This window comes from Melospiza georgiana, chromosome 2, assembly GCF_028018845.1.
Source record: "Melospiza georgiana isolate bMelGeo1 chromosome 2, bMelGeo1.pri, whole genome shotgun sequence".
NCBI lineage: Eukaryota > Metazoa > Chordata > Aves > Passeriformes > Passerellidae > Melospiza > Melospiza georgiana.
The window spans coordinates 85,055,314-85,069,424 of NC_080431.1; the positions used below are offsets into that span (position 1 = coordinate 85,055,314).

At 44.9% G+C, this 14,111-nt stretch overlaps 1 protein-coding gene across 1 annotated transcript in view; it reads right to left on the minus strand.

Annotated features, from left to right (window-relative positions):
• Positions 1-13,473, minus strand: part of GAP43 (growth associated protein 43) — a 52,186-nt gene extending 38,713 nt beyond the window's left edge. The window contains exon 1 of the mRNA XM_058045311.1: positions 13,346-13,473. Coding sequence (XP_057901294.1) covers positions 13,346-13,375 — 30 coding nt within the window. The 5' untranslated portion in view covers positions 13,376-13,473. The remainder of the gene's footprint in view (positions 1-13,345) is intronic.
• Positions 13,474-14,111: the final 638 nt, after the last annotated feature.

Here is a 14,111-nt window from a genome sequence, read left to right on the forward strand (position 1 = left end):
ACGCAAACAAATTATTTTTATTACTCAGTTTATTCCAGGTGAGAAGAAGGGAGCGGAAGAGGAGAGGAACAAACCTATCCTTTTTCTGTGCTTTCTAGATTAATTCATTCAGAAGGGGTGTGAATGCTAGTTTAAAAGCTATTGGTTATATAAAGAGAAAACAGGCAGAATCACTGCCGTAGATTATTCCACTTTCTTCTGTGCCTCGGCTTCCTCACATGCAAATGGAGTAATAACAAGAGTGTTCCAGGACTGACTTTTTAAGGATCTTGCCTCAAATATCAATGAAAAGTGTAGTACTAGTTTCAGTGATAACAGCTTTGGCCCATTTTTTCCCAATTATTTTGCAATCTACCATTCACAGGCGTAAGTCAAAAGCAATGGGACTTACCTATTACATAAAAATAGGTAAGCATCTGACAAGCATCTTTCTGGGCACATGTTAAAGGCAGAAGCAAAAAATGTAAAATGGAGACTACCTCTGAAACCTCACTTTGACCTCCTCCTGCAGATGCCTTTTAATAGTCCTTATTGTATCTTTTTTTTTCCTTGAAATTGTCCCTCACCTCAGCTACTACAAAGGAAAGAGCTCACATAGTGAGCAATTTGGTATTTTCCTGTTATCCTAATTTCAAGCACAGCAAAGTGCCTTATTTGCCACACACCATTCAAACCCATCACTGAATTCAGAATACTGATTTCTTCATGGTCTTTTTCTGTGTTACTATTTTGCCATAATATCTCATTGCTTCACAGGCCTTAATGGATATTCTGCCAGGAAGATAGGTGGGGTTGTTATCTCTATTTTACAGACACTAAAATCAAACAAAAAGAGGCTAAGGTCAAAATGGCCAGAACAATGACAAATTTTAGGTCCCCAATTGGTGATGCCTCAGATTAGTATTCCCCAGCTCTGTGTGTGTTGACAGCAAACCTCCATAGAATACCAGCTCTGTGCTTCTGCAAGTCAGACCCCAGGTGTCTCAAACTGAGAATCCAGAAAACAAGAACACACCAATTAATGGCCATCCATGGAAAACCTCATTTTCGTGGCCTTTTCATATCACATAGGAAATTGTGACAAGAGGCAGGAAAAAGCCTAATTCTTCAGGGCAGTATTCAAGTGCCAAAATACAAGACCATTCTTCTGTTTTTGAACAGCCTCCTGCCCAATTCAATATATAACCTTCATCACTGGCAGTAAATGAAACAGGAGACCTATAGAAATCAGCTTTGTTTATGGCAAAACTCATTCAGTACCTAAGTGTATTCCATTCTGTGCACTGAATGAGACAGGGGTCCTATTGAAAAAAAAGGTACCAGTGTTTGATCTTATAATTAAGAACCACATTTTTATGTCTATTCATGAGAGAAGACAAATTAAAGATGAATAGGCAACCCTTTTAATTAATTTTCTGTATACTAAGTGTTTGACTTTGAAAACTAAATATATGCTTAATAAAGGTGTTTAATCTTTTCTTTTAAATGTAAACTAAAAAGGGAGAAAATAGGAAATTTCATAATTTGAAATCATAACATTCTCCTCCTTTATATTACAAAGGTGCAACTGTTACCTATTAAATGATTGCAAAATTCTTTGCACTTACAAAGCTTTATTCCTCTAATCTCATCAGACAAATAAATTAAAAAGCCACAGTGTCTATCTGAAGAAGACCCCTACCAAGAAAATTCTTGTCCAAACAGGAAAAGCCCAGCAAAGTTTGATGTAGATGAAAAGATTGTCTTTGACTATTGCAATTTTTCTCATCTCCCCAAAGCTGGGTAATCCTGACTATACACAGGGTGTCTTGTTCCCCCTCTTATGTTGTGAAAAGACTTGGGAATAAAGAAAGGATATCTTCCTAAGGGTTATACAGATTTAGCATGAGATACTGGAAGATACCACAGATCAGCTTTAGCTCCTCTATATTTCCATGCAACAATAGCTCTAATGGCAGCAGAGGGGATTAAGCACTGAAGGTGACTTCTAGCAGAAGTACAGCACTCTGGTTGGGAATTTCTGAGTGACTGCCATACAAATGCTTTGAGACAATTCATGTCAGGCAGGCAGAAGAAGCCACCAGTTGATAAATCCCTTGTAATAATTCTCCCATGAAGATGATGAACAGGGCACCTCGGTGTGGAGTTCCAGCAGATGTTTGTGTTCAGGAGACGGATGTTGGAGCTAAGCCTAGGAAGTTGAGATGTCTTGCTGAAACCACAGCCTTAAGTTCACTAGAAAATATGGGTACAACTGGGCACCTCAGTGAATGCCTTTAGAACCTGGCTATAACAAATACTGAAGACAGAGCGACATCTAAACAGTCTGGGTTTGGGCATCTTGCTCTGGTTATAGGGGAGGTATCTTCTGCTTTGGATCCAAGCCCTGAACCCGTGTATTTAAAAGAACAACTCTAGTTCCTCTCTGAAAGCATGTAGTAAATAAATATTAATTCAGTATCTCAGTGGACATACAGCTTCCCTAAATTATGGAAGATGTTGATCCAATCTCTACTGTATCTGAAAAGACCTTAAGTCTCCCTCCTACAAAAGACTGCTTAGAGCAAGCTGCTCCTGGCTTTTCCTGCATAAGCTCCTTGGCTTTTTCCATGGAAGAATTAAATAATCATCAGGCCAGAGACAGAGAACATACAAAAGTAAATAGCACTTTATATCCTAATGGTTAAACACAGTCCTGCAAGAGGATAGACTGGGTCCAGGTTCTGCTTCAGTGAATATTTGCTAATAATCATATGAAATAGTGTTTAAGGAGCAGAAGAGGTCATTAAGTCCATCCTCTGGTCCAGAGGTACCTCCTGCAGCCCTTCAGTGATTGAAGCCGCCATAGTTTACACAATATATCACAGCGCATCTCAATCATTTTGGACTAACCATTAAAGACCATTACTCCTATTTTTATACATCATGGGCAGTGGGAACAGATTACTTCCGGTTTTTTTTCACTTGCCAGGCTAGCATCTGGACCACTCTTGGCCTTATTCCTTTTAGGTTAAACAACCCTAATTATTTCAGTCGTTTCTCCTTTTACCTCAAGCAATTCTCACTATCCCAGTCTACATCCTCTCATTGGACCACACTTCCTCAAAGTGCAGAACAAAACTAAGGCAGGACATTTCAGCTGAGTCCTACATGTGTACATCAGAGCCAAAGGCTCATGAGATGTGTCTGACAGCCTGTGCTCCCACTTGCACAGCCTGGTAAAACGGTGTTCCCCTTCCTGGCAACAGGATGATGTTCTAGCCTAACACTGAACTTGTGGTACTCTAGAGACCCTCTCTGCCTTCCTGTAGGACACCCTGTGATCTCTCATGTAGAACTGGCTGCAGTTTATTAATCATTCCCATGGAGAGCACTTCATATTCACTCTGATGTTCAAACCAGGTCCCTGGTCTGACAAGCTTTTGTTGAATTACAGCGGTTTACCCCAGCTCACCACAGCTGGTTTATGCCATCTTCAGATTTTATAAAACACTTCCTCTAGACAGTTACCCGGGTTAAAATTACACTATAAAGTACAATGTTGGTTAATGAAAATATGAAGCACTAGCAGGCCACAGCACAAGCTTGTGGCAACCTGCTCAATAGTCTTCCGTTTCAACAGGAAATCAGTGAGAATTGCTCATTGAGTAAAATTATCTACACCAGTCCTGCATCCCTGCTGTAATGCCTTCCTTTGGAACATGTTTCTTTGCTTCATTTATGATAAAAGACTTGAGATAATGTCAAAATCCTTACAAATGACAAGGTATGACAACTATTTCCTCTGTATCCACAAGACTTGTTACAGAAGAAAGCTAAATTAGTTTGACATGATCTGTTCTTGACAGATCTGTGCTGGTTCCTAATAATCTCCTTTATTTGATTATTTCCACCAATTTTTTTTTTCCAGGAATGAAGTTAAACTGGGTAGTCTGCAATTTCTTATCTTCTGCTTGTTCTCAGCCTTCTGACACCTCATCCAGGCCTCATGAGTCTTCAAAGCATTCAAAGCTTATGGTTCAGAGATTGCTTCCCTCACCTTTGTAAATAAGCTAGGATGACTTGAAAGAGCCATCTTACATCAGTACATCCTGATTTGTTCTGCCCTTTTCCTAGATCTGATCTTCCTCCTTTGTGGTTCCTGTTACCTCTTCTAGCCATCAACTTGCAGCTGATCACATTACTGAAGATCTGCAAAATTAGCATAAAATGCTTAGGCCTTATTGACAATGCTGGCTGGAGAGCTTCAATCACAGCTCTCCTCTCCTCTCCAAGAGCACAATAAACAGAGGATATCAGGATGATATTATTTTACTCTCTTGCTATGGTTCAATTATTATTTTATCTGTGTATTGAGTTGATTGTGGGTTATAAAGGATAATCTAGGCATGCCAGTAAAGAGCTTATGAATGTTATGGGGACATTACAGTTTTAAGTATAATTGTATGAGAGCTTTAGACACCTCCACACTTAGAAAGGAAGGAAGGTCTAAAGTTCTACAGCCTGTGACAGACATCTATAAGAATGTACTTCAGTTTAGAACAACCCCTTATTTCTCAGTTCAGAACAATGGTAAAATACTGTGAGGCATTTCAGACTCCTCTTGGCAGTCACACCCTGATTAAAAAGTAATTAAATTCTACAAGATAAGGCATTGTCTCATGGTATCTCTTTCTGATTTGTGGAATCATACTACTCAAAGCAAGAAGACAATGAATATAAGTAAGAATTAACTGTAAGAGTTCCTATGAGCCATTTGGGTAATTTTCCACTAATTTGTCTTTTTTTTTTTTTTTTTTCATCTTCTACCAAATCTTGTACACTGGCATAATAATGGAGGGTTCTTTTTGCTGCATATCCAGTTTTACCATACAATAGTCAGCTTCAAGTATTGTCGCACATCTTAACTTTGCTAACTTTTCTCTGGAACTTATCCAACTTCTGTTTACTTCATGGAGATTTCAGCTGGCTTCAGTTCTTCTGTTATTTTGGAAGGAGATATTTTCTTTCCTTGCTCCACTTGTCCTTTCCTTAGGGTTTCATCTCTTCTAGCTGGTATTATGAGTGGAATTTAGGATACAAGGGAAAGGCCATTTGCCAGTGCTGTGCTTTAGGCAGGACTGGTTGCATATCTATCAATTTTAACAGTCAACGTTAAGCATCAATTTTCTGCTGCAGTTGTCAGTCCTCAGAATTCTATGTAGGACTTGAAATTCTTTTGCGTTTTCCACAGGAAATGTAAATAGGAAGGGCTAAAACCACAGCATTTCATCTTTTATCAGGCAAAATCTCCATTCTGACAGAATCATCTCAGCCTGTGCAATCCAGGTTTTTGCAAACTGCCAGTCTGACTTCTCCAACATAACAAGCTAAGAATTAAAATGTTTAGACTAGGTAAAGTGAAAGTTCACAGTTCTAAGGAACACAGTGAAGTGTCCCTGCAGGGGGTAAACTTTTGGTCCAGCTTCTAAAAGCTGCTCTGCCTCAGTTCCCTATCATTCCAGTACTGCCTCCCAGCTTCACCACTCCTCTCAGGCACAGCTGAGCAGGTGATGCCCTCCTTGCATTTGCTCAGCAGGTGATTTCCAGCACTGGATTTCACTCTTACATGAAACCAAAGGGCTGCAATTTTACTGTCAGCAAATCAGCAACTGACACCTGTTTCTTTATGCCTACCCTTCCAAACCTAGATGACTTTTTGCTAAATTATTTATAAATCCACCACTGAATGCTTTACTCCTAAAGCTGTGGGCAGGCAGAAGGTGAAATGACAGAAGGCAAACAATGGTCAGCCCAAAACCATTGTGGTTTACATCCTGCTGGTTTCAATCTGAATTAATATAAATGACTGGCCTCTTCTGCAAAAGAGCATAGCATAGTACCATGGTGCCCAACCTGCACACCCTGGAGTACTTAACATTGCAGATTTATAAGGTCATTGGATGCTGTTAATAAAATAAATGGATTAGACTCCACTCAATATTCTGATGAACTGAATGCTAATTGATAAGTCTTAACAGTTATAAGAATAATCGGAACTGTAAATTATTCTGTACATTACCAGTTATTAGCAATCATCCCAATTCATAAATAACCTAAAGTTCCTGAAAACACAGTAGCACTTCTAGGCAATTATGGGAAGGGTGGAATAAAACTAGCTTCAGAGTGGGGTTCAGATCAAAACACACTCCCCTGCACTCCTGAATTTTAGGGGCATTCAAACCAAGTAAATGAGATTCTTTTGGAGTCCTTTAGCTTTACTAATTACCAGCTCTTACAGAAAGGTGTATCCTCCAGAGAGAATGCCTAAATATTGTGAGATGTCCCAGCTTCTATAAATAGGGATATACTGTGATTATGGCTGGAATTAATTCAAGAAACTTCAGCTGCAAGATGAGTAATGAACGGGACTGACATTTATTTGCCATAATTTAAGAGACTGTAAGTACATCCTGGCTCCCCTTTTGAGACATAAATGCCAACCGTCCCTGGTTGCCAGGTTCAGGACATCCTGTCTCGGGCCAACAAGACAGCTGTAGCACAGCCTGCCACCCAACAGCAGCATTAGAGGCCAAGGGACAAGCCTGGAAGGAGCATGAACCATCAGGAAAGCAGGAATGATGACACCAGTTTGTACTGCATGCATTGCTCCTGTTGCAGCCACACCCTTCCCAGCTACTGCTGTGTCTGGGGAACCTTTTACCTAAGCCAACAGCAAGGTGAGAAGTGAAGATGCACCACTTGCTGTCTCTAAGAACGCTCATTTGTGTCAGCTGCAACTCTGCCCAAGTGGAGAACTGGAGCAGATACAAAAGCAACTGGAGCACAAAGAAGGAACCCTTCAAATACCAGTGCCAGGAAAGGTGAAGGGAGCCAGACCCTGGTGGTAATGGCTGATGCTGCCAGCAGGAATACTGCATGGTCAAGGGAGCAGGGGGAAGGCAAGGAGCAGAACAGATGGGGAAAGGAGACAGAATGAGTAACAGGCGGAGACAGCAAGAGCAGTGTAACTCCAAAAGCACAAATTCCTTTTGCTGTATTAAAAACAAATCGCTATTTTCATTACACTATTCCTTCACCCCATACACATATTGTGGGCTGGATCACTGTGGTGGTTGGGGAGGAGCTACTGCTCTGGTGAATAGCAAGGAGAAAACGAAGTTTTTAGCCCTGCTCTCAGGCTCCGGTCAATTGTAATAAAGCCTTGGTCTGAGAAGAAAATCAATGGTTTGTGTTGAAGGAGCTCAAGGGGCTAATAAACATCCTAGCACTGCAGGAGTGACTGAGGATGGATAAAGCAGAGATTTGCCGATCTAAAGCATCTCTCAGTTCAGGGCTTCCCTTTTTTTTTTTTTTTTCCACTCTAATTGTTTAGTTTCCCAATTAAAGAAGCACCTTGCAGAGCTGGCCATAACAGTCAGAGAATGTATGCTTAGATCAGTCAGAAAGCAGGTTAATAGCACTGCCAGAAAGGGAAACCAGCTCTCCCTAAACCAATTCCTCTCTACTGCCCTGTGGTGCTCACAACCATGAAAAGCCATCGAGTTTTACACATGCACTCAGCAGGTGACAGAAAGAGCCCAAAGGAAATATAAACACCTTCTCCACTTGAGGCCATCAGAGCTCTGAGGTTACATGTCACCTCCTGGTGTGCTCAGGAGGATCTTGGAATTATAGATTAAATGAGTGTGCATGGATTCCTGACTTTGATTTTGGACTTCAGATGTTGAAAGGTGTTTCATCAGGGTACCTGCTCTGGTACTCTCACAGCAAGATATTCTACCAGCAAACATTTGCACCCTCCACTATGCCTTTCTGGATGACCAAACTCCTCTTACCAGTCCAATATTCCTCTGTGTAGAGCTACTGGGCTACAGTTGTTTCTTTACAACACTGAACACTGGGATTTCAAAACTTAGATGCAGACAGGTAAGGACTGCTGCAAAATCTACCCCGAGACCTGTCAGACTCACAGCAAACAGGGGCATCACACAGTGACTTCCAAAGGGTATCAAAACAGAGAGCTGCCATCAAAAGGTTTCTCATCCTCAGGTGTCTTTAGAGCACTGTCATCAGAGCTTTTGTTCATTCTCAAATCCAAAAAGAGCCTTCCCAGTGTAAGGAGGAAGCCCAAAGCAACAAAGGAATCACAAGTTGTTTATGTTCAGGAAGAGGACAACAGGAGGGTTGTACAGAAGGAAGGATACATGGGCCAGCAGTGCATGCACTGAGCAAATGGCAGTCACCAATGCACCACCAGCCTTCCACAACCATGCAGAGGTCTCAGCTTATAGAGCATGGTGCTAATAACACCACAGCTATGGGTTTCATCCCATATGCACCCTTCATTTAAAAGCTGGACTCAGTGATCTTTGTGAGTCTCTTCCAACTAAGAATATTCTGTGATTCTGGTGCTTTTGCTTCAGATTATCTCAGCCAAAAGCCAAGCCTGAAGCAACCTTCAGGCTATGGCTGTGTTTTACCTGGTAATACACCAATCCCTCAGCAGATACCTGTCTGCTGGGTAAAGATTAGGCAGAACCCAATTCTGCCCCATGTTCTCTGCCATGGACAGCACATGAAGCACACGAGTCACTATGAGGAGCACGTCTCACAGCACAGGCACAGCAAATCCAAGCAGGAATACACATCCTTCATTTGCATCATGCAAGACTATCAGCCTGCTTTCATCTTTCAAGGGCCAATGGGCCTCATTCTCCTTCCCACCAGCACAGAAGGCATTGCAACTTGGCAGCTGCTAGCAGTGAGAAATTCCTGCTCTCCGGGAAATGGGGAGAGGGAAATATAATGTCTGTGCGAGAGGATCCTGGGATGGCATCACAAAATCCAAATCAGATAATGTTCTGAGTTCAAAGGGATCCACAAGGATCATCAAGTCCAGCACTTAAGTGAATGTCCCACTCAGGTATTGATCCCAACCTTGGTGTTAATAGCACCATGCTCTAACCAGCTGAGGTAATCTCAGGGTCCAATACAGCTGGCCTGCAAGGAGAGTCGATTTGAGGTGAAAACTCTTTGCACTTTCTCCTTCTAGTCAGTCAAAGCCACATGACCAAAGCAGAAGTCCCTCTCATCTCCATCCCCGAGGAATGCCCACCCTTTCAGCATAGCATGGACAGAGCCTGGAGCTACAGCTCATTTCCTTATCCAATGGCAGGAGCAGCTCTGAGATCATTCAGGCAGCCTCAGCATTAGGCCAGGACAAGTTCTCAGACAGTACTTGTTGGTTCCTTGGGCTGCACACAGGTTCCCAGACTGGCATGGTCACACTGGAGATTCAGTGCAGCTCTCTAGGCAAGGATGCCTCTGCATACCAGCAGGTACTGCCTGACTGGTTTTTGCTGGGCCTTCGATTCAGGAGCAAGTGGCCAAAGACACTTTGGATCCACAGACTGATTTCTTTCCCGCTAAGCACTATCGCTGTCCTTCTCCCTCTGGAATCTCTGCCTGCAATTAGTTCCCTAGGAGGGGGCTTGTCTGTGCCATTAAGAACAGTTACATTATATGATCTAGGAGAAATCAATGTCTCTAATAGTCAGCAAAGGCAGTGGAGGAGAGGGTGATGGGAGGGCTGTTTCTCTGGAGACACCCTTCTCAGTAGAAATCCCAGGGGTATTGCCCCAGGAAAAGAAATAGTGAGGACAGTAATTAAACTTCCATGGAGCAATTGTTTACTGGAAGAAGCACAGAAGCTGCTCAGTGTCTCTCAGAAAGGCAGAGGCAGTGGCTAGACTCTCCCTAGGTGCAGATGAAGTGCCTCTGCCCTGTAGTCAGCAATCTGTGGTGATTTACACCACAAGTGGTGGAAGGCAAGTGGTGGGAGAAGGGGTGTGGATAGACACCTTTCCTTTAAAATACCCCTTTTCCACTGTCCAAAGTGGTGTTTAAAGGTAGGACCACGCCTTGCAAGTATTGAAGCATCTGGATTGTGCAGTATAATTACCCTAAATGAAGCCTGAGACATTTTAATACCCTGAAGCAAGAAAACCTTCACTCTGCAGGCATCTTCCTCTCTCTCTTTTTCTCCATTTCCTCCTTCTTGTACATCTCTGCAGTTCCTGGAATGACAAGCCACCTCACCGGCTGGCTGTAATTGCTGGAACTGTTCCCTAATGCTTTTCCCTTCTCAAATTGCATTAAACTGTATCTTTAGAGGTACAGCCCTGTTTATTCATGCTGCTCGTGTGGAAGGGGGAAGAAATGCAGACTGCCTCTTCTCCCCTCTCCCTCCTTTGATTTGATGGGTGTGGCAGGTTTAAACCTTTGCAGCCGCTGGCTCTCCAGCGCTGGGGTGAGGAGGAGAGGATGGAACACGAGGGAAGTGTCGTCTATGGCTGGTGATGAATGGGACTCATCTCACCCACAAGTGAGAAACCTGCTTGCAGGTTATTGTTTAATCACTCATGCAATCCAATAGTGAGCACATACCCCCATAATGTCCATCTGTTCTAGTATGCAGTGCATGCAACACTTGCATTTCTAGCCACTAATCTCACTGCCCAGCCCTGCGTTTTACTGACTGCATCTCTCGCTGGCAGGAAAGGCTCAGTTCAGGTTTTCAGACATGTTATGCTACCTCTCAGCTGATAATTTTGTGGGCTCAGATTCAGAGGTGCAGTCAGCTGTAGGCAGAAATGACAACACTTAGATATCTACATCTCTCATGGGCGGGCACAGTCAGTCAGTCAGTCAAATACTTCACTCTTCACACTGGCATCACACCCACAAGAAAGAATAATCTGCAAGGTATGAGCATGTGAATAAATTTGTCTCTGAGGGGTGGGAGGACAGACACACACAGGCACACCTAGACACAAATGTGAAGAGATTTCTTCCACACCCAAGCCTGTAATTTCAACATTTTGCTCCTTAGCTGCCAAAAAGGCGGGACACCAGGGACTTCCCCTGAAAAATAATTTGAGGAGAGCTGCTTTTATTTTGGGAAGGAAACTCCTGCCAGTGCTGAAGAACCCATTCCATCTTTTTCTCTCAGTGAAAGGTCTGGGTGGGGACAGAGCACATGCTGAACACCGAGATCTTTTTCTCCTCCCAGTCAGAGCTTTCTCTCGTGTATCTTCAGCTTTCCCGAGCGAGCAGCGGTATTGCCAGTTTGGCAATAGCGGTGTGCGTTCAGGTAGAGCAGCAGCAGCCGCGCTGGGATCCCGCCCTGCTCACGGCGCGGCGGCGCGGCTGCGGAGGGAGGCTCGGGCACGGGGCGTGCGGAGCGAGCGCACGGCGAGCCCGCGCGTGTGCCCGGAGCGAGGGGAGCGCCCGCCGAGCGGGGCCGAGCCCGCGGGCACGCGCACAGACACGGGTGTGTGCCCGCCGTGCGTCCGGGCGGGAGCGGGCACGGGCACGGGCACGGGCACGGGGGGTGTGTGCCAGCGGGGCACCTGCATGCCGCGCGTTCCTGAGCGCCACGGAACACAAAAAGACACGAGTAAGCCCGGAAGGCTTAAATTCGGGAGTTTCAATGCCCAACCTGCGATGGTACGGGCAGAATGATCCCTATTCCCCCGTAGCTCTCTTCTGACTCCAAAGAACCCCAGAGCTCCTACTTTATTTTAAAATTTGCCGTGCACCTCCGCCCACTGCTCTGTCACTTTGCCTCCCTGTCTGCCTTCCTTCTCCTCCTCTGCTCTTTTCATCCCGTATTTGCCATCAGAACGTGCTCTGCTGGCTGACTGCAACGTGTCCCCCCCTCCCCAGCCTTCACCCCCTCCTCCCAGATTTTGGTGGGCATATAATTAATTTCGGAGCATTGAAAAACCTGCATAAAAAACCCAGGATGACGCAGGGTCTCTTTCTATCCCAATCACTTGCCCCTCCCCATTATTCTACAAATTTCTCCTTCATTTGCTAACACACATCTCCATTCAGAAACACACTTTAACCTGAATCTTCTTTGCAACACTGTGCTGTTCACAGGAACCGTAGTTACTCACATCAGCGTGTGAACAGAATACTGCAGTGCTGTGCTGTAAAAGACACTGCAATTTATGCATATATAGAGAAAGTAACCAGTATGGTGCTGTGCCTGAGTTGAGTTTTGTGCTCAGAACAAGGACCAAAGCTCCTTGTCGCTACCTACAAATCCGTAATTCTTGGAAGTTTCTAAAATGCTTTGCAAAGGTATCTAGGGTCAGTTCCTGCCTCAAAGTTCCAACTGCATAAATCCAGCATCCTCCCGAGGAAGTCCAAGAGGTTCAGCCAAAAAGGCTTTCTTAATCAGGAGCAGGTTTGGGCTTTCACACAAAATAAAAGGGGGAAGGGTGAGGGGGAAATTATCTAAGTAGCTTTTTTTTCCTAATTTCATTATCATTTTGGACACAACAATTTTGACACTGAAACGAGCCCCCACCCAAACCTTCCATCATCTCAATTCTCTTACAGCAAAAGCCAGGCGGTACCAGCATAGAAAATGAGTGGGTTTCCAACAGGTTCACACCGTGAGCTTCTCTTATCCCACCCGAGTTCGGAGCTAACAGAGGCGTGGTCCTCTGTCTTTCCCAGCTGGTGCACAGTTGTCTAACTGGTTGTACTATGAAGGGTATTGCAAAGAGGGTGACTCTCCCCATCCTAAGGCTAATGCTTTTGTTATTATTTAATTGGATTTTTCACTGTAGCGTAGGTTAAAAAAAAAAATTCCTTTAGGTTAATTCTTGCTCAGATTGTTGCAACACAAAAATAAAATGAATACACCTGTCCTCCGCGCCACCTCACAGCACGGGCACATAAAGCATCTCCCATTCATCAGAAGCAGGAGCAATTGAGAGCATTCTGACCAGGGATCAAGGCTCACTGGGCATCCGTTCCTTTTTGGCATAAGATGAAGAATTGCTTCCTTTATCTCCAAGGTAGAGCCAGAGCTCATCACGTTTCCTGCCAGCCGCAACACACCCCTCCACTTCCCCCCCCTCCCGCCCCATCCACACCCTCAGAACCACAGACAGAAAACCCTAGGCAATATAACTGCCCCTATTAAAAAAAAAAAAAAAAAAAAAAAAAAAAAAAAAAGAATAGAGGGGGGATTCTCGTAGCTCCCCCAAATGTGGATGTAGGCCACCCCCCTTCCCCACATCACCAGCCCCGGAAAGGCAAAACAGTCACGTTGCAGGGTGTGAAAAGAACCTTCAGTCGCAAGATGCTAAAGAATTGCAAAATAGACGTCTGCTGAAAGCAGCTGAAATTTCCTCCCCCCTCACCCCAACCTCTACCCCAGCCCCTCACGCACTCAGGCAGACACGCACCCCACGGACATACGGACATCCAGCAGCCTGGGAGGCTTCTTAACAGAAAGAAATATAAAAATCTTAAGCTCTACCTGTTTTGTTCTTCTCATACAGCACAGCATGATCGTATTGTCCCCTTCCTTCCTTCTTCTTCCTTCCTTCTCCTCTCTCCTTTTCCTCTTCTCTCTCTTATCTCTCCCCCCACCCTCTCCACTCCCTCCCTCCCTCCCTCCCTCTCTCTCTCCCTCTCTCTCTCGCTCACACACACATACACACACGAGCACACGCGCGCACACACACACCAGGGCAGTTAGCAGCAACTGGAAGGTCCACAGCTACTGCTCATCACACATGCACACGCTGCCTCTCCCTGCCTCCCTCCCTACCCTTCCCAGAATTGTTCGCCAGCTCTCCCTGACTCGTCACCTCCCCACCCCACCCCCACCCCGGCAGCCACCCCCACCCCTCCAAGTCCCTCGCCAGCCTCATGAATAATTAAAATCTTCAATCTGGACCCAATTACCCAACGACTTTCCCACTGTACAGAGGCGACAGGGGAGAGGGGACACTGCGGGCTGCGCAGGGGTGGGGTGGGCTGGGGTGTGTCTGGGAGGCACCGGGCGGCTGGGGAGCCCCCAGCCCTACTCCCGCCGCAGCAGCCAAAGCCCTCTGGCCACGGCCAGGAGGGGGATTTATGAGTGAAGAAAGCATAAATCTTTGCTTGGGTGGGGTGGCGTGGGATGGGCACGGAGGGGAAAAGAGGGAATGGAGGTACTGCCACGGCAGGCAGTATATGCCGTGCACAGGTGATGTACCGTACCGTAGGTGGGAGCTGCGAGCTGAACGGGAACTGGTAAA